Source organism: Eretmochelys imbricata, chromosome 9, assembly GCF_965152235.1.
Source record: "Eretmochelys imbricata isolate rEreImb1 chromosome 9, rEreImb1.hap1, whole genome shotgun sequence".
Classification (NCBI taxonomy): domain Eukaryota; kingdom Metazoa; phylum Chordata; order Testudines; family Cheloniidae; genus Eretmochelys; species Eretmochelys imbricata.
Genome location: NC_135580.1, coordinates 24,275,856 through 24,296,583, shown reverse-complemented (window position 1 = coordinate 24,296,583; position 20,728 = coordinate 24,275,856). Strand labels below are relative to the sequence as shown.

Here is a 20,728-nt window from a genome sequence, read left to right as displayed (position 1 = left end):
GTTTCTAGCAATAATGACATATTTTAAAATTCTTATAATGCAACCACTTATTTGATGGGATACTATTCTCATCCTCAATAAACTAACAAAAGTCACTTGTCTGTTATCTGTCTCTCAACATTCAAAAGAGGTTGCCTACAAACGTATTTTACCTTCTTGGAGCTTTGACTCGGAGATTCAAAAATTACAAATCTCCTTTTACACCTGGAGTAGAGAGATCTTTTTTTAAAAAAGATGAACATATTGACCTATAAACAGTTATTGTGTGGAAAATACAAACTATTGTTTTGTGAGAGTGCAACTTAAAGGTTAAATGTAGGCATCATTCAGTCAGTGATCTGGCCATTGCATTGCATGGCCATGTGACAAACTCCTATCTGAAACAGGGTTGTGAGTTGATGTTAAACATCGTAGTGGCTCATTCACCTCAAGTAATCAATAAATGTTACTGAACAATGTTTTGTTCAATCATCACAAATAAATTCAGTCTTTCCTTATTTAATAGTGCTGTGAGCACTTAAAGCATTTTGTAAATTAAAACGGTCTTTACTTTCATGTGACAGTTGATAGAAATTGATATCTGGATGAATTCATTGGCAAGTTAGTTTTCTGTCCTAGAAAATTCACATGTAAGGTTGGTAAACATAGAAAAATTGAAGAAGGTTTTTTAAAAAACAACAACTGTTTTTCCTCTCAGTGGTTTGGAACAGAATGTTTAAAATTGTGATTTTTTTTAACATTTCGTTTTTATCCTGATTTCATAGTGAAAGATATGGGCCAAGATTTTTTAAAATGGGTGCCTAAAGTTTGGCTCCTGACTCAGTGTTTAGGCACCTAAATAAGTGGCTTGATTTTCAAAAGTGTTGAGTACTCAGCACCACTTCAGTGAGAGTTAGACAACATTATTATATTTTTTCATAATTCTCCTCAACGAAGTTACTACGTTTATCTCTCCATCCAATAGAGAGATAGCGATATATGCATATTCGTGCGTGTATGTATATTTGCAGAGAGAAAGAGTTCATAATAGTGGTGTGGTATAAGAGTGTTATCGGCATGAATTTGGAACATCTGCATTACTCATGAGTAGCAAAGCTGTGAAGTCCTGATGCAAAGGCCATTTAAATCAATTATAGACTTTCTGTTGAGTTCAATGGGCCTTGATCAGGCCAGGGGTGAGTTAGTCAGATCATCCCAAACTAGTTTAAATCAAACTTCTTATCATACCATATCATAATGGATTCTCTATATGCCATATGTTATAGAAAAACTATTTCAGGAAAGTTTTAGTTGATTTTTAGAATTTGTATTGGTACTATTTCTTTTTATTTGTTTTTTTAATCCCTCAGTTTGCAAAGCTAGCTATCTTAGTAACCGTGAAACCACTTGTACACTGTTCAGAGGGATTCTAACAATAGCCTAAAATAGCCTTTTCTGTGACATAAGTACCACAGTTTTAAATTATTTTATCTTGGGATAAGAAATGATTCCATGGTCCTTTTGGGAAGCTGGAAATTTCCCTTTTCTAAGGAAATAATGTTCTCATTTCTCAGTGAATGGGGTTGAGGTAATGGAGCTTACAGTTGTAATATTTCTAAGTATAGAAAAGATGTTACTGGTCCAAGACTGAATCTTGCTTATCCAGACCTCAGATGGCTGTAATTTTAGGGAGAAATTCTATATGCCTGGGAGGAGGACACGTTTCTCTGGCAGGTGTTTTCCTTTCCTTTTTTTAATGGCAGTTGTTTGAAGCTACTCAGAGGTTTAGAGGGTTACAATAAGATCCGGGAAGGTTGATTAATGGACAGGCAAAGATGAGGTTAGATTCTCAGAGCTGCATGACAAATCCATAAATTGCATGGCTCTGCAGTTTGTCCAATGGATAGCATCTCCACATATGTGGCATGTGTGTGTGTAATATGTGTTATGGAGGCTTAGGAAGAGTTGTGCTGAGAAATGCACCTTGGCTATGTTTACACTAGGGAGTTGTACAAAAAAAAAATGCCTAATAATGGAAGACCTAGTGTAGACCTTACAGGCTTAGCTAACAAAGTGTGTAAGGTAATATCTTTTATTGGACCAACTTCTGTTGGTGAGAGAGACATGCTTTTGAGCCACACGGAGCTCTTCTTCAGGTCACATGGCTACAGCTACATTGCAAATGCAGCCATGGGAATTTTTTCTGGGGTTCCCATCAGTAGGAAATTTTTGTAAAATTCCCTGTGTAGACATGGATTTAAAGCAGGACTAAGTTCCGTCTGTTTCATACTTTAATGATTGATAGGGGGTCTCCAGATCTGGCCCAGGAACTTGTCATGGGACAACTGAATTTTTCATGGAAGTTTTTTAGTAAGAGATATACTAACATTTTCAGAGGAAACATTTAAAATGCTGCTATATGTCTTAACTGAAACTGAAGCAACAACCTTCAGGCAGCCCTACGCACTCCCATCCCTGCTCTCTCTTCCTTTTGTCTCCCCAAAGGGGATGAGTGGGAATGTGAAAGGCAGGGAGTGCCTGGTTATGTGAGGATTCGGAATGTGAATGGGAGGGTTGGCCTAGCAGAGAGCCCAGTGTCTCAGTACTGAGGCATCAGCACACCGAGGGCTGCTAGATATTGCTTCCTCATGTCCCAGGGGAATCCTTGTTGCATCAGTGCCTCAAAACAGAGGTAGTTGACTCCCCTCCCAGGCATTCCTCCACACATCCCACTCATTTGCCACTGAGACTCCTTTCCCCATCTCACACACATACCTGTTTTTCTCCCCTTAATTCCTACCTTGGTTCATCTTCAACAGCACCAAAGTGAGTGAAAATGTAGAGGGAGACTGGGGGTGAGTGGGGATGGTAGGAGAGCAGGGATGTGGGTAGAGGATCATATCCAGGAAGAGTACTGTGGGAGGACATGGAAAGGAGCAAGGCTGTGATTGAGGACCATAGGGAGAAACTGAGCTGTGTACAGGGAGCCATGAGGAAGGAGTGCATTACTGTGTGGAGCAAGTACTCTTGGAAGACTTTGGACCTTTGTAACACGGCACAGGGACAAGAATGATCAACACAGATAGCTGTCAGAGTTGATATAGATTTCTTACTTTAAAAAATCCCTCAGACAAAACCATTGAATAGTTAAGGTTTCTCTAGTGCACATACCATTAACCAACCACAAAAAACAGGAAATTGCTAGTTAAATCTTACCCAGCCCTTGCAACCTACAACCATGATTTTACCCTCTTCACATTTTCTCACCCACAACATAAATCCTTCCTCCCTTCAGCTCCATCCAAAGCATTCAACCTTAACTCCCACCACAAACATCAGCTGTTGAAAAAATACATCACTACACCTTAGATCACCCAAATAGTACCACTATAAACAGTGACTTCCCAGAATAATAAACAATACTACAAACATTTCAATTTCAAAAACAGAAAACATCCAACAAAACACACTTAAACATAACCATCACCTAAACATTTTTACCATACTGCTTACTTCAACACAAAATATCGTTCCTAGCCACTCCATATGGTCAGAGTTAAAAGCTGTATTATTTGTGTGGAGGTTGAGGGAGGGAGGCATGTGCATTGCAAGTGAGGTAATGTGGAGAAGGAGAAATTGTGGTTGTTGATTGTAAGGGCTGGGTAAGGACTTACCTAGTGATTTCCTGGCTTTTTTGGGGTCATTTTGGTGATACAAGCACTTGAAAACCAGTTAAGGTTGCTCAAAAAAGCTGTTTATTTGAAGAAATATAGTATGTAATGTAAATTTATTTATTTTATGAAGACACTGAACTTGTCTGACTCTGATTCTCTGATTCTAATTTCTCTCCTATAAGGTTTTTATCCATATCTACAGCCATTCAGTTGTTAATCTTTTGGCCATTGAGCTTTGAGCTTACTTTTTGAGTGGTACATATTTTTCCCAGCCATGCATATGTATTTATAGTGTAGCTTGTTGGTAGTTTCAAGACTTCTTTAATCAGAATTATACATATGAAATATTTAAAAAAACAAGATTGATTCCTTTTTAGATAAGCATATTCCTCATGTTTAGTGTGGGCCTCGATATCATGAAAGCAACCCAAAACTTTAAAATTCTGATGAACTGTTGAGCTTGGTGATTTTACTGTTGACTATGATGACATACAAGGCTATGATAGCTTAGATCAAGGATATACTGTATAATGTGGGTGACTATTGATTTTTTTTTTTCTGTTCCTTAATAACAGAAGCCGTGTGCACTAGAAGAGAAATAATTTAGTTGTCCATCAGAAAGCCTGGTAATCTGAAAGCCTTTCTCTTCAATTGCCTTAACATTAAGCGATTCTCAATGTCAACAATCTTCCCTGCTAAGAGAACCTTTAAATAGTAATAATATTTAGAGTTATGGGGCCTAATTGAATCCAATCCTCATTGAAGCCAATGAAAAGACGCCAAATGACTTCAATGGGAGCTGCATCAAGTCCATAACATTGTACATGTCCAGAAGCTATATGAACATTAATTAATGAATCCTCACAACAACCCTATGAGGTAAATAGTAATATCTCAGTTTTGTAGAGTGCAAAGCTAGGTCCCAAATGTTGTGACCTACTGAAGGTAATACAAGTATTGCAGAGTTAGCATTCAAAATCAGGAGTTTGTCTGTCACATTTCTTAGGGCTGTGCTCAGTTCCCTAAGACGCAAATGAATTGAGCTGCTAATAAAATTTCAATGCACCAGTGCCCCTTTTGTGCTATCTTTTCTAGAGAAGCTGGGATAATTAAAAAATAGTACTATATAAATGACTTCTGTGTGCATTTTAATAAGGAAACCTAATGTGTTTAATTTACTTTGTCCTATAATTTGTTAAGATGAATTGGGTTTCTTCTGTTGGCTAGTCTTCACGTCTGACTCAGTTTGGAATATGTTTGCTCTGTTGTGTGGTATATATTTGTTCTGTGTTTGTTTGGCACTTTTGCTGAGCAAATTTAAAGTTTATTTCCTAACTGAAGTATGGAGAAGTTAGTGTGAATATAATTTAAAATGTGATTGCTTTCCTCCGTTGAGTTGGCTGTGTGTTTACTTCTCCATTCCAAAGACAAGACAGTGTTTTTCTCTCTCTTCTACTTCAGGGCTCAGTCTGTTTACTTCACTCTGTGGAAGGATTTTGTTGGTTAATCCTTACTCTTGTACTGAACACTGTGTTGTAATGTAAGTCAGTCTATCATCAGGCCTTTGATACGTATGTGCAGTATAGGGAAATACAGTAAAAAGGTAGCAAGTCAGGAATCTTTTAAAAGTTAATTTAGTGCTCCTGAAAGTTGCCAAGTTGCACTGGAAACTGAAGTCCCCTTTAAGTACAAACTTCCACTCAGTCCTCCAAATTATTTTCTGCCCTAAACCCTGTTCTGAAAGATCGCCTTTTACAACTGAGAGGATGGTAAAGTCTCTGTGACCATTCAATCCTTCATCTCTCTGGTTGTACTGTCAATACTGGTTGCCAGTTGTGGTGGTGAATAGTGATTTCTGTGATGTTGATATCAATACACTAGGAACCCAGAGCCACAAGCTGTCAGGAGCAGAGACAAGCAGCTGCACAGGTATGGCCACACCATGTGTGGAGGAGAGGGAAGGTGAGACCCAGCTGGCATTTCTCTCTCCCTCCACCCACCTTCTCAGACCCAGAACTGTTTAGGAGAGAGCCTCCAGGGACCCTTTGTTCCAAGCAGCCTACCCTACCTGTGTAAATACAGGGAAGAAAGAAATTGTAGCCATAGATTCAAGTCAGCAGGAGCAGAGACTAAGAGCTGCAGCAGGGATCTTTGAATGCTGATGGCATACATCATCATCATCATACTGCTTTCTGCAGTTTTTGCTTTGGACATTCTTTCCTCTCTGTTAATTGGCTATTCATTCCAACTCTCTCCTTTCCTCTCCTTCACATTCTCTTCAGTGCAGCCTCAATTCACCTGCTCTCCACAATCCCCTCTTTGTCTCCTTCTCTTTCCTTCCATGATCACTCTTAACCTCTCTCTTAATTTCCCTGTGGCTGTTGGCCTGTCCCCTGAGCCAACGAAGGAGTGATACCATGCCCAGAGTCTGGTTCAGGCCCTTTTCTCAGGACTTCAGCTTTATTTCTTCCACAGTAAATGAGTACAGCCCAGCGATCATCCCTTCCCCCAAACCTAGGGTCTTCTGCAGAAGACCTATCTACTTCCTATGGATTTCCACTTTGGAGGCCACTTGCCTGGGAGTCATACCCTGCTCTAGGGCCTCCTACAGGAGCCAAACTGAATCTTGACCCAGGGGCTTCTTTCCAGAGCCAGCCTACTCCTTGCAATGCTCTACCCCAACTGAGACACTTGCTGGCTTTTATAATCACCTGATCCCTAGCTGTGAGGCAGCTGATCCCAACTCCCCATAAAGGGACAGCCACCTGTGAAAGTCACTTGCCCCTTTCTTTGTCTTTCTGTTTACTTAATCCCCTTTCAACAAAAGCCGCCCCCCACACACACAAATAGCAAACAACAACAAAAAATAGTATTGTGGAAGTAAAATGACATTTGCAGACCATCATATTGTTCATTCTGATTACGTGTTATATTCCTTTCCTCTGATCCTTTGTCTGTCTTGCCTATTTAGATCATAAACTGTTTGGGTCAGGGACAGTCTCTTACTCCATTTGTACAATGCCAGGCAATGGGGCTCAAATCTTGGCTGGGGCCTCTTAGTACTACTGTAATAATTAATTAATAGCTAGGAACCAGAGTGAGACCGCTAGTTTGTTTCACATAGGCCCCCACTTACAAATCTTAAATTAGAAATCTTAAACTTGAGGATTACTCAAACTGGGGCTGACAGTAGTTACTAAGGATCATCCACCAACTGGGGATACACAGAGGGCATTGCAAACATTCATACCTTAGTTCTTGTTTAAGTCCCTGATTCCAGCAAAACACACATTCCATTAAATTTACAATGATTTAACAGGACTACTCGTGCGCTTAAAGTTACACGTGTGCTTCACTGGTAGGCCTGTTTGAGACAGGATTAAAAATGTGTGTGTATATGTTCAGTATATATGATATATCTATTCAAAGATGTACAGAGAGCATGACAATACCACAGTTTAATAAATCTCCCTGTAGGGAAATTTTTCATGGTATTCAACTAAAATAAAAAGCGTGAAACAGTTAACAAATGAAGTCCAAATCATTTAATGAGTAAAGGCTTTGATTTCTTGGGGCTAATGTATACTTTATGAATTGTTATATTTTAGGATGAAATCAAAGGAAGTTGACATCTGTCAAAGTGAACTTCAAAAGCTGGAGTATGAAAATGGAATGTCTAAATCCAGGTTTATTACAGAATTGTTTTTATTTTATATACAAATGATGAGAAAGATCAAATTATTTTTATTTTTATTATTTTAATATTCCTCATTTTTTAATCACAGATCTTTTGGTACTTGTAACTTTTATTTTTTCTGATTGTATTTGAATGATCATTCTAGTTAACTTCACAAAGATGTTCTTCGGCCTTCTTTTTCCTTTATTTTTTGTCTTTGTGTAATATTCTCTTTTACAAGCAAAAATTATCTCAGGATATCTTTTATCTATAAAGAAAAATGCATCAGCTGTGATATTTTGGTGATTTATTATTAATTATTATTATTATTATTATTATTTATTTAGACTTACTAAAGATCTAAAAGAAAAAGAAGAGTCTTTGCTAGTTTGCCAACAAGTATGCAAATGTTTACAGGAAGAAGTGGCAGAGAAAGAAAGGCAAGAAGAAGATCTAAAAAAAAGAACCAGTTGCTCAGAGAGTGAACTGGAAACAATTAAAGCTCTTCTTAGACAGAGAGAGGAAGAAGTAGTAATGCTGAAACAAGAAAGGTAATCAGAAATGACTCACCATGCATACTTTTGCATAGCTTGATTTTTGCCTAGATTTTCTTTCTGAGGATATCTTGAAATAAAAAGTCCCCTAAAAGTCAAATCTTCAGACTTCCTTACTTTTATCAAAAAGGTAAAATCATTATAACCCCATGTGTAGTATGTGCCTAATGTAAAGAGCATGCTACAATATCTATCAGAAAACAGCATAATGAATTTTTAAAACAAAAAACGTGTAGTAGTTACTGATATTCACATTTATTACAGTTTAAATTAAAGAGCCCCTTTAGTTTAGAAGCAACTGAAAAAACAAGATGTTATCAAAGCATTGCAGTTTTATCAGTCTTGTTTCTGTCATGGGATAAGGACCTTTCTATATATTGTTTGTAAGTAATGCTGACTTTTTGTCATGGCAAAAAATGAGAAAAGTCATGAGTTTGTTATAGCAAAAATCTAAGAGTCATAACATTAGTTAAAAAAGGAAGAACCGCACCATACAATATTTTAATTAAAGCTATGTTTGTATTCCATTACAATGGCGTAATAGTTTAAAAGTATATAAAGATAGCAGAATATCCAGCTACATGTGAATTTAGATATGTTCTATAAAACACTCGCTAGTATATCTTGTTTTGATTAATAATGTTACACATTCCTAAATTATTTAGTTGTACAGATTTTCTTTAATCTCTAAATACAGTAAATTTTTATACCAACAGTTGGAATGTGCTCCAGAAGCCTAATTAATGGATAACAAGAGCATTAAAATTGCCATACTGGATAATGTAGCCTAATGGCTGGTATCAGATGCTTCAAAGAAAGGAGTAAGAAATACTACAGAGGGTAGTTATGCAATCACCTGCCCACAGAGAAAATTTCTTCCTTAGAAGAATGAGAGTTAGCCTTCCAAAGATCTAGGCTTTTTTTATTGTAATTCTGAATATTTGTGTTGTCTAGATCAGTGGTTCCCAAACTTGTTCTGCTGCTTGTGCAGGGAAAGCCTCTGGCGGGCCGGGCCGGTTTGTTTGCCTGTCGCGTCCACAGCCGCTTCCAGCAGCTCCCATTGGCCTGGAGCAGCAAACCACAGCCACTGGGAGCCACGATTGGCCGAACCTGCGGATGCGGCCGGTAAACAAACTGGCCCGGCCAGCCAGGGGCTTTCCCTGCACAAGCGGCAGAACAAGTTTGGGAACCACAGGTCTAGACAAATAGCCAATCCTTTTGAATCCTACTAAGCTATTGGCCTCAGTAATACCTGTAGCAATGAGTTCCACTGGCTAATAGAGTTATATATGTAATTTGAGAATGATCATCACTTGTTACTGAGGAAAAAATCCTCTAAAAGTCGTAGGGGGGTTTTGTCACTAAGTTCTGGGCATGGCAAACATTTCACTTTGTTATACTTTGTAATGTTATTCTTCATACCCCTGAGTCTCAATCCATCCTGCAAAGTCAGAAGCCTTCACTACCATATTTACTGAAGTAGTAAGCTTTGGTTAAACGTTTGGGCATGTGCATGCCTGAAGGGCTACAGGTATGAATAAGAATTATAGTGTAATCTTTCTGTTTTGATGCCGGTCTCTTAGTTAAATCATTACAAAATTAAATAATAAAAATAAAAAAAAAATCCGTACCTATTTCCCTGAATTCACCATCCTCTTTGACAAGCCTTCCAAAAGTAGCTTCCAAACAGCAAAAAAGGTGATAATCCCTTTCATTGGCCAAAAAATACTGCATTTTGAAAGTGTTATCTATGTGGAATAATGCTGCACTCTCATCCGGTGTACTGATAAAGTGACTCTACTTGCAAAAGAGGCACTTTGAAAGCAGTAGTTGAAGCAGCATTTAGTCATATACATTTTGACATTGCTAGCAGCTAAACCTCTCCAGATCTTTTTTTGGGTTGCACACTTTGTTGCTTCTGTAGCCGCAGCTGTATGTTCAGCAGCCCCTCCCTACACACACATACCACTGTGGTCTGAACTCTGTTGATTTTGGTAGAAATCAGGCTTTTCCAGTTTTCCAATTTTCACCAAACTCAAAAGGATTCTTTTGGGGGGTGAGGGGTATGGCTGAAGTGGGGGGAGTGAGGGGTGTAACTGAGCGAGGGTCTGGCCAGAATGGGGATGAGAGGCCCTGGTTGGGGAGCTGGCCAGGGTTGGAGGGCAAGGGTCCCAGCTGAGGGGAGGCTGGCTAGAATGGCATGAGGGGCCCACTAACCGTCACCCTAAACCCTAATCCTGAGGTGTATCCAAAGTGACTGCTCCCCTGCCACAGGCCTCTGGGAGGTCACTGCCTCACCTCTGTATCCTGAGTGACCAAATGGTGATTTGGGTGGAAATCTGGCTCTTCTGGTTGTCCTGTTTTCATCAGAATCAATAAGGTTCTGCCCACTGATACCTAGAACATTCCCTGGAATTTTGGATTTGATCAGATGTGGTTTTCAAAAGTTACGCCATTAAAGACAAAAAGAAAAGGAGTACTTGTGGCACCTTAGAGACTAACCAATTTATTTGAGCATGAGCTTTCGTGAGCTACAGCTCACTACATCGGTGAAGTGAGCTGTAGCTCACGAAAGCTCGTGCTCAAATAAATTGGTTAGTCTCTAAGGTGCCACAAGTACTCCTTTTCTTTTTGCGAATACAGACTAACACGGCTGTTACTCTGAAACCTGCCATTAAAGACAGACATAGAAATGCCATTGAGTAGAGTGGAGCCTCTCTTCACTCAGCAATCTTGTCTTCTTCATAATCCTGTTTTAAAGTCATAGAACCTGAACCTTCAGTTCAAACTCAGACAAAACTCCTATTGAACTTAGTTGTAGTTAATCCAAATTAGGTTTTCGGGGTCAGGGTCCCAGAGCATTTTAAGCTTTCCAATACTTTAAATTGTTTGCATTAATATACCAGCTATAACAATGCTGGCAAATATCTATAATACATGCATTTTTATAGGACCTCATCCAATGCCTGCTGAAGTCAGTAGAAAACCTCCTACTGACTTGAGTGGGATTTGAATTGGGCCTAGAGCATCTTTCATCCAAGGACCTCAAACATGAATTAAGCTTTCCATCACTCCTATGAATTAAGTAGGCCCCAATTTTCAGAAGTGGCTTTTAATTTTGTGTGAATATTCTTTTGAGTGCCCAATTTTAGAATTTTCAGATACCAAGCAGTACAATAGTACAGCTATTCTCCACCTCAATTTAGCCCTGATTCAGGAAAGCATCCCAATTCAGAACAACACTTAAGCACATGCTTAAAATTAAGCACACTCTAAAGTGAAGCCATCAATAGGGAGGACTTAAACATGGGTTTAAGTGCTTTCTTGAATTAGGGTCTTTGAGCAATAGGTGTTCAGCATATTGAAAGATCCGTTCCAAGGTGACTAAAGATGGACTCCCAAAAATTGAGACACAGAATTATAAGCCACTTTTGAAAAACTGGTCAACGCTAGGAACAGATTCAGTTTTCCACAGTAAGTGTGATTAATCACTGGAACACACTACCAAGAAAAGTGGTGGATTCTCCATCTCTTGATGTCTTCAGATCAAGATTGGATGCTTTTCTGGAAAATATGCTTTAGCCAAACACCAATTATTAGGCTCAGTATAGTGGTAACTGCGTGAAAGGTAATGGCCTGAGACAGTGGTTCTCGACCAGGGGTATGTGTACCCCTGGGAGTACGCAGAGGTCTTCTAGGGCAGTGGTTCTCAAAGCCGGTCCGCCGCTTGTTCAGGGAAAGCCCCTGGCACGCCGGAGCGGTTTGTTTACCTGCCGCGTCCCCAGGTTCAGCCAACTGTGGCTCCCTCTGGCTGTGGTTCGCCACTTCAGGCCAATGGGGCCTGCGGGAAGTGGCACAGGCCAAGGGACGTCGTTCTCAGCAGCCAAGGATCTGATGGCACTCCCAGTACTGCTGACCCAGGTGGGGCAAGATCCGGCATTGGCGAGTATGTTGAGCAGAAAGGAGCATGTTGCCCTGAGCTCCATTCAAGCACCAGGTCTTTCAGTTACCGACCAGAGGAAAACCGACCCTGCTGATGTTGGCGAAGGTTTCCCCACTCTGGCACCATTCCCTGGATTCTCAGCACCGGCCGGTGGAAGTGAGGCGTACCACCCCCCAGGGGTCCGCAGGCCAACTTTTCATTGGAGTTGGAGGTGGATGCAGCCAAAGGGCCAGTATCAGAACCCAGCTTATCTTCCATCATATCCTGGTGCAGTTGCCCCTCTAGGCAACCAGTGGGCAGTGGCCTATGCAGGTCCAATGGCCTTTTTGGAATCTGTGGGGTTACCCCCCTACTAGGACTGCCTTTCCACTGCTCAAACTTAGTGGCTTCCGAGAGAGGGGACCCTCCACCACTCCATCTGGCACCCAACTCGGACTCCGGTACTGATTCTCAGGATTTGGGGCTACATGATGTGATTGGTGCAGAAGAAGAGGAGGAAGGTGTCCTGCCAGTGCACACTTCCTCCTCCTCCTCCCCAGATGAAGTTGTGTCAGGTTTGAGTGGATGGGGGACCTCGGAATGACTTTAGAGCTCACCAGGAGCTATTGGAAAGGGTAGCTTCTAACCTAGGGCTGGAAATGGAGATACTTAAAGAATCCTACCACAGCATGATCGACATCTTGGCTGTAGAGCCCCCATCAAAGGTGGCCATACCCTCAATGAGGCTGTTATGGCTCCTGTCAGATCCCTATGGCAGACCCTGTCCTCTTTGCCACCTACTTCAAAAAGAGCATAGGGAAAGTACTTTGTTCCCTCCAACAGGTATAAGTACCTATATTCCCATCCTCTCCTCCCTCCCCTGGGTCCCTTCTGGTCGCAACGGCCAACGACAGAGACGGGCAAGGGCTGCAGGTTGCAACCCCCAGGTCAAAGGACTCAAAGAAGCTGGACTTGTTTGGTAGAAAGATTTATTCTGCTGGTGGATTACAGCTCCACATCTCCAACCAGCAGGCCTTGCCTGGGCAGTACGATTATAACATCTGGGACTCCATGTCTAAATTCAAGGACTAACTGCCCCAAGAATCCAGACAGGAATTCTCCGCTCTGGTGGAGGAAGGAAAGACTATAGCCAGGGTCTCCCTTCCAGGCTTCCCTGGATGCAGCTGACACGGCTGCTAGAATGATGAGTGGTCTTCATGCGAAGGTGCTCTTGGCTCCAATCCTCAGGCCTACCACCTGAGGTTTAGCAGACCATTCAGGATCTTCCGTTTGAGGGACTTCCTTCTTTTTGGAACAGACGACGCAAAATTCCATGGCCTGAAGGATTCTAGGACCATCCTTATGTCCTTAGGCCTCTTTGCCCCGGCAGTTTCAAGGAAGAACTTCAGACCTCAACAACTGGTCTGCTTCTTGGTTCCTCCACTGCGCCAAGACCTGTTTAAGAAACAAAGCAGGGGTTGTAAGTGCAGGCAACTGCCCTCTTCCACCTCAGTCCCACTACTGGGCCTGCAGAGATGTCCAGGAGGCCCCAAGCAGAACTTCTGAAGATGCGCTCAAGGGCATAATATCAGTTCCCATACTGGATCCTGCCCCCATTTCTTTTCAGACTGACTCTCCTACTTCAGCCCAGCATGGTGTCTCATCACCTCAGACCATTGGGTGCTGAATATGGTGGAGAGAGGTTATACCCTTCCGTATTCTTCCACCTGCCATCCCACCTCCCATCCCCATCCCTCTTCAGGAACCCTTCTCACGAGCAACTTCCAGTCTAGGAGGTGCAAACCATACTTTGGGTAGTGGCTGTGAAGGAGGTGTTTTAGAACTTGAGAGGGAAAGGGTTTTTCTCCTGTTATTGCCTAATCCTGAAGGCCGAAGGGGGTCTCCGACCCACCCTAGACCTGCGTTGCTACAACAGTTATCTCAAGAAACTGAAGTTCTGCATGGTCTCCCTTGCCTCCATTATCCCCTCCCTGGATCTAGGGGAATGGTATGCCACACTCAACTTGAAAGATGCCTATTTCCACATCTCCATTTTCCAGGGCCACAGACGGTTCCTAAGGTTCATGATGAACCAGACCCCCTACCAATTCACTGTCCTCCCTTTCGGCCTGACAGCAGCCCCTCAAGGTTTCACAAAATGCATGGCGATGGTGGCAAAAGGTGAGGTATACAAGTCTATCCTTACCTCGATGACTGGCTGATCAAGGGCCAGTCCGAGGCACAGGTAAGAGCCAGCATCGGTCTAGTCTGAGCTACCTTCCGAGTCCTGAGCCAACTGATAAACAAGCAGAAGTCAACTCTCATACCATTCAGAGGACAGAGTTTATTGGTGCAGTGCTTAATTCCACCTGGGCCAGAGCCTTCCTCCCAGAGGCTTGCTTCCCGATAATATTTATGCTGATATCGCAGGTCAAGGCCCACCTTGTCACGACAGCCCATTTCTGCTTCTAACTTTTAGTCACATGGCCACGTACACTTACATAGTGCAGCATGCAAGACTGTGCCTCAGACCCCTTCAAGCTTGGCTGGCCTCAGTGTACTTGCAGAGCCATCAGCATTTGGTCTCAGTGCTTACAATTCCTGCCCCGGTCCTTGCCTCCCTTGACTGGTGGAGGGATCCCTGGTCAGTGGCTATTCCCTTTGTCACTCCCCAGCTACCTGTAGCCCTAATCTCAGATGCATCTGATCTAGGTTGGGGGGCTCACCTGGAAAAACCTCAGGACTCAAGACCTATGGTCCCAGGAGGAGCTCTTCTTGCATATAAAAGTCAGAGCTCAGAAATGTCTGCCTAGCATGCCAGGTGTTTCTACCCCAGATTGCAGGCAAGGTTGGGTGTGTACTTATGGACAACACAGCAGCCTTGTTTTATATCAACAGGCGGGGAGGAGTGCGTTTGTCCATCTTGTGTCAAGAAGCCATTCTCTTGTGGGATTTCTGCGCTGAGCATTTCATCCACCTCAAAGCTTCTCACCTTTCGGGAGCCCAGAACACTCTGGCAAATAACCTCAGCAGATCTTTCTCTTCTCACCACAACTGGTCCCTTTGCCCTGACGTAGCCAAGTCCATCTTCCAGAGGTGGGGGTTTACCCTTGTAGACCTATTTGCAACCACACAGAACAGGAAATATCAGCAGTTTTGCTCACTACATGGTCACAGCCCAGGCTCACTCGCAGATGTCTTCCTGCTCCCATGGACAAAGCTCTTGTTCTATGCGTTTCCCCTCATTCTTCTTGTGCACAAGGTCCTGCTGAAAGTCAAGCTGGACAAAGCAAGGGTTATTCTTATAGTCCCCACATGGCTACGTCAGCACTGGTCTGCATGTTGTTGGACATGTCAGTAGTGGCCCTGTTGCCATTCTCTCTCCTCATGTACCTGATCTCGCAAGATCACAGCTGATTGCTCCACCCGAGCCTCAAGGCCCTCCACCTAATATGCACACACTTAACATGGAATGGACATGAGAATACATCTTGAAGAACAACAGTTACAGAAAGGTTAGTAACTGTTTTTTACCAACTGTATTACACATTAGTTACTGGCATCATTTAAGAATATTTTTTCTTGTCGTTAAATATTAGCTAAGTTAGTTATGAACTTACTCAGCACTACTCAGTGGTGCTGATTCAAAACTTGTTGCAGTATTGTAATGTTTTGAGTTCAACTAACTGTAACTGCCTTTCTTTTTATTATTATATCCATTATAGTCATATAAAGTTACGTGAAAATCAACTTGAGAAAATATTAAAATATTTGCACTTTATATCAAGATATATGGAACTGTAAGCTCATATAATATTGTGTGTAAAACAAACAAACAAAAAAAGGCAGATGGCAGAACTACAACAGTATTATATAAATAATGATTACTGTAGTGCCTGGAGGCCCCAGTCAGGATTGAAGGGCCCCATTGTATTATGTACCAAAAAACAGAGTAAAAGATGGTCCCTGCTGCAAAGGGTTTAACTGCAAGAAAATTCATCTAGGCAGAATACCTCTTTTAGTTACAGGTTTTTGTGGTTTCTAGGGAGTTGACGCTGATTTCTCATCAGAACAGAACAGAACAGCTGCAGGAAGCATTAAGACAGAAGATTCTGAATGAAGATAACTGGAGGGAAAAGGTGATATTGTATTTCTAGTTGGTACTGTTTTTATTTGTTTTCTTTAGTCCTAGTCACTTGTCAAGAAACTGTGTACAGAGCTAGATTTAACTTCTCCAGTCCAAGCATGTCTAGAGTATTCCTTATGCAAAGTTTTTAAGTGGGTAATCCCTAGACAGATTAAAGGTTGAATGCAAAAGATTTTGCTATGATCATAATGTTAATTTTTCAGCACTTCATTTGTAAATGAGATTGACCATTGTTGGAGATGTGGAGAGAAAAATGCCTTTCCTAAAACACCTGGGTATAGCTGCATCCAATACCAATATATTTTAATACCCCAAAGAAAACTATAAAAGAAGAAATAATATCCAGACAAACAAAAGGTTTTGCTCATCAACCCAGCTATGCATAACTGTAAACGCAATAACAACTAACCAAGTGGACTGTTTTATTTAGCATATTGTGATTTATGAGATGTTAATTCTGGAGCTTGACAAAACCAGATTTTTGCACCTTTTTATGCTTTTATTCACAACAAATAAGTTGAGATGCCAAAGAAACAACAAATTCAACTGAATTCTTACCATACAATTGAAAATGACTACTAGAGTTTAATATCATGCTCATTGCTTGGGGCAATAGAACAGTGAAGAAGTGATAATACCTGTTGAAACCTTATATTCCCTTTCTGAATTCTGTTTTTGAAACATAGAGTTTATTGTCCTCTTAATATGAGCCCTTAACTCCCATTAATATATCATTGCAAGTTATGCACATGCATGGAGAGGAAAATGGACCTCAAAACTAGTTATGTCATCTATAGAGTCAAGGCTGGCAAAAGCAACACTTATTTTCAGTTTAAAGGTTTACCTTAAAGGAAATAAGAGTTAGGGAAATCCTGAAGTGATGGGCACAGAGCTAAGAATACAGGAGTGCAGAAAGAGGTTCTATTACTGATTCTATTTCTACCTCTTTTAGTGTCTGCGTCTTTAAAGGTGTCCTTTGCCATCTCTGCCAAATAGTCATCTGCTGCTGATGCTGCTGTTGTTTTATACTTGCCCCCCCCCCCTCGCTCCCCGCAGAGTAGAGATGTGTTAAAGTAAGGACTTCTTTTGGTGAAATTTACTGTGAGAACTGTCTCGATTGCATTTCAAGTGATTTCACCCTCCTGCAGTTGAACTTTTCCATGAAATGGCATGGCATTGGTTATTTTATTCATTGAATTATACAGAAGTGTGAAAAGTCACTTTCACATAACATTTCTTTTTTCTTATTTTTGAGTGGTACTAGGATAGTGACCAACTCTGACACTTTTCTTTTGTGAGGGAAAGAGAAGGTGTGAGGCAGAATAAGAATCTTGTTAAATACACTTAGAGTTTTTTGATAGGGACAAGGAGAAAAGTGAAGTAAAGATTGCATATGAGGAAAAGGATAGTTAGCAGAATGGGGCAGGCAGAGCTGATTGCTCTGGGTAAGTTTGGGGATAAATTGCCTTGGCAGAGGAACAGGCTTTCTGATGTATGCTCCCCCCACCCCCCACCCCCACACACTGTGGAAAAGAGATTAGTCATGGTTCTGGGACATGTATATGGGCTATGTCATTGTGAAAGTAACTCAAGGGCACACAGAGGTATATTCAACTCTACTTATGCTCCCCAAACCTGTTCTGCACGAAGAGAAGAGAATTTCCTATGCAAAAAGCCAGTAGGTTCATGTAGTGTATGGACTACAGCAGGATGGGGCAAAATTAAGCACCTCTTCTAACACAATCCACAAGCTGGATCCCTTCCCAGAGTTTATGTATAGTGCTAGCATTACCGACACTACTTGTGTTCCCCACAAAGAGAGTCACAGGACTTACGAATAGGAATTGAAAGCTTAATAAAACAATATCAGACAGGAGCAGCAGCAGATAAGGTGGGTACTGCTGACAATTCAGAGAATAAATCATGGTTCAGTTACAGACCACGCTGTATGTGGAGTATATAAAACTAAAGTAATAGAAATGAAAAGGGAGGGGGGGAAATGTCCTGCGTCTACCTACACATGGCTAGGTGAATGTTATGTATAAAGGATCAGCCAAATACAACTTTCACATTTTCCAAGTTTACGTCCGTTCAAATGTGAGATCCCAATTGAAATAATACTTTCCTCATGGCCTGCTTGAAAGAGTAAAAAAGCAGTAAAATACATAAACAAACATGCACATCCCAGCATAGTGAGACTACCTGTAGGGCATGCAGTAAATCAGCCTCCCTTCATATATAAAACACTCAATAAAACAGCTTCCTCATTGCAAAACAGCATATAAAATACATATTAAGCCAGCCTCAACACGGGAAAAATCCATTAAAAACTAGGTATGGGGAAACTTCAGAAGCTTTAAAGTTTGGTTCTGATAAACATCCATAAGTCAGCATCAGGGCCCTTCATACCCATCAATCCTCTTTTCTCCAACAGGTTCTTTGAGACAGTACTCACCTCCGCAGGATTCTTGCCTTCTTACCTAGTGTTATCTTACTGGGGGGGGAAGACTCCATGGTATCTTTTGGGAATGTTTTTTCTTTTCTCCGCCTCTGACAGCTGTGAGGAAAAAGTATAAATTAAGCTTTGCTTATCCTCTTGAACACATGGGGTAGGCTAAACTATTTAGGTAATCTTAAAAACATATCATGGTATGAAACCCAACCAACTTAGCCCACAACTTGAAGTTGTAACTACAAAAGTGCACTGGAATTTTTACCAACAAAATGCCTTCATTTCATGTACTTATTTTAAATGTCAAAAAAGTTTCACTTCAGTTCATCAGGATTTATTATAATCCACATACTTGGACAAGATTTTTCAGTCCTTTTTAAATAAATATATACTTGGTATATAGATCCAGACTGGGGGGAGTATTTCCAGCTGATTTTTTTAAAATATACACATACCAATCAAGTACATTTACAAAAGTATATTTGTAAGTGTTATTTATATCATTCAAAAATATTATGTTCAGTCAATTAGATTTTATCCTCTACCCATGCAAACGATCTGTATATTTTACCATATAATATACTAAGCTACCCATGCAGAGTCATACCAGGATTGCGGTCTAATTCACAAACTGTAATACTCTTCACGTGCTTGCCCTAATCTTACTTCACCATCCCTTCTCTCGCAATAGTCTCTGGAGTCAGTGGATATGGTACTATGCCCTGAGGCTAGCATATAACCTTTTGTAATCCTGACCCAGATCGTCGTGAGACAGTGGAGAACTGGAGACCAAGACTGGAATTTTTGGAAGGGGCTAAGAGAACTGACTTTCAATAGGATTTGGATGCTTAACTATCTTAAGCCTCTGTAAATATCCAGCCCATTTTCTGACCAGCACACCTTTACACACACAAAAAGGTATTCCAGGCAAAGAATTGTCACAATGAATTCAGAGATCAAGTGGGAAGGAGGCACCATGTTGAACAATAACTTTGAATTTTCTGACTCAAGCCTTAAACTTTTTTGTAACTACGATTTTCTTTTTTTGGTTCAATATGTAAGCTATATTCGTGAACTCTATTTAGTCTCAACAAAGTTTTTGGACTATTAATAATAATCTCTTATATCTCTCTTAAAACGTTTTAACTTCACTAGTACAGGATATAATTTTAGTAAGAGGTCACGCAGTTTGCATAATCAGAATTTGTTGTGCAGTTTGACATAAAAACTAGATAAAAGACTAGTACAAATAAGAGAGAGCAATTATATCTTTGCTAACATAGCTATTAAAATTTGGTGAAAGTCAAGTGCTCTGAAAATGCTCTCATCAGACAAAAGAATAACTAATGTGACATTGTCACCTTTTTTTAGGGTCATTGTGCCATTGCATAGGCACAAAGTGTTCTTTTAAAAAAAATCCTTTAAATCCACGTTTGAACAAACTTCAGAAACTTAAATGAAAAAAACTTTCAAAAATTTGTTGTTTAAATTGTTATTTGGTTTTTAATTGCTTTTGGGTACACAAATAATTAGAGACTCAATAATTGCTATGTTTCAGAGTAGCAGCCATGTTAGTCTGTATTCGCAAAAAGAGAAGGAGGATTTGTGGCACCTTAGAGACTAACCAATTTATTTGAGCATAAGCTTTCGTGAGCTACAGCTCACTTCATCAGTCTCTAAGGTGCCACAAGCACTCCTTTTCTTTTTGCGAATAATTGTTATGCAACTAGAACAAGAACTTTGAAAAACAATTGCCAGTTTACTCATTATTATGGATATTAGTTAATTTCAGCTGTTCCTTAGATGTGAAAAATGCAAATTAAGGTGCATTTTTAATCATCAAAAATATTTCTAAGAGTATAATATTGTCTATTGTCATTTCAATATCTAATCAAGTAAACTCCTACAGCAGGCTTTATTCTAGCAAAACCTGCTGTAATTAATAGTTGTGGTATGATTTTCTATAAATTGAATCCTAAAACTCTTATTTCTAAGATCTAATAAACTAGAAGATAGGTTTTTGATACTTCTGTGATGCCACATTTAAAGCTGTCTCATGATTTTATAATAATTATATAAAATTCTATTTTCAGGGTCCTGTAGTGCTTCAGTATACACTGACTCCAGGCTAGCACTGGATATGAGTTTCATAGCCAATTACAGAATTTTTAACAATTTGGTTAAAAAAAATTGAAACATTGAGTTTTTTTGTTAGAAAGGAGGACCATATACACCATCTTCCCCCCAAAAGCCCACGAAAGCTTATGCTCTAATAAATTTGCTAGTCTCTAAGGTGCCACAAGTACTCCTGTTCTTTTTCCCCA

General features: G+C 40.5%; 1 protein-coding gene across 1 annotated transcript in view; it reads left to right on the top strand.

Annotated features, from left to right (window-relative positions):
• The window catches only part of LEKR1 (leucine, glutamate and lysine rich 1), a 106,262-nt gene that overhangs the window by 73,134 nt on the left and 12,400 nt on the right, over positions 1-20,728 (top strand). Inside the window, exons 6-8 of the mRNA XM_077827121.1 lie at positions 7,262-7,339; positions 7,677-7,880; positions 15,851-15,944. Coding sequence (XP_077683247.1) covers positions 7,262-7,339; positions 7,677-7,880; positions 15,851-15,944 — 376 coding nt within the window. The remainder of the gene's footprint in view (positions 1-7,261; positions 7,340-7,676; positions 7,881-15,850; positions 15,945-20,728) is intronic.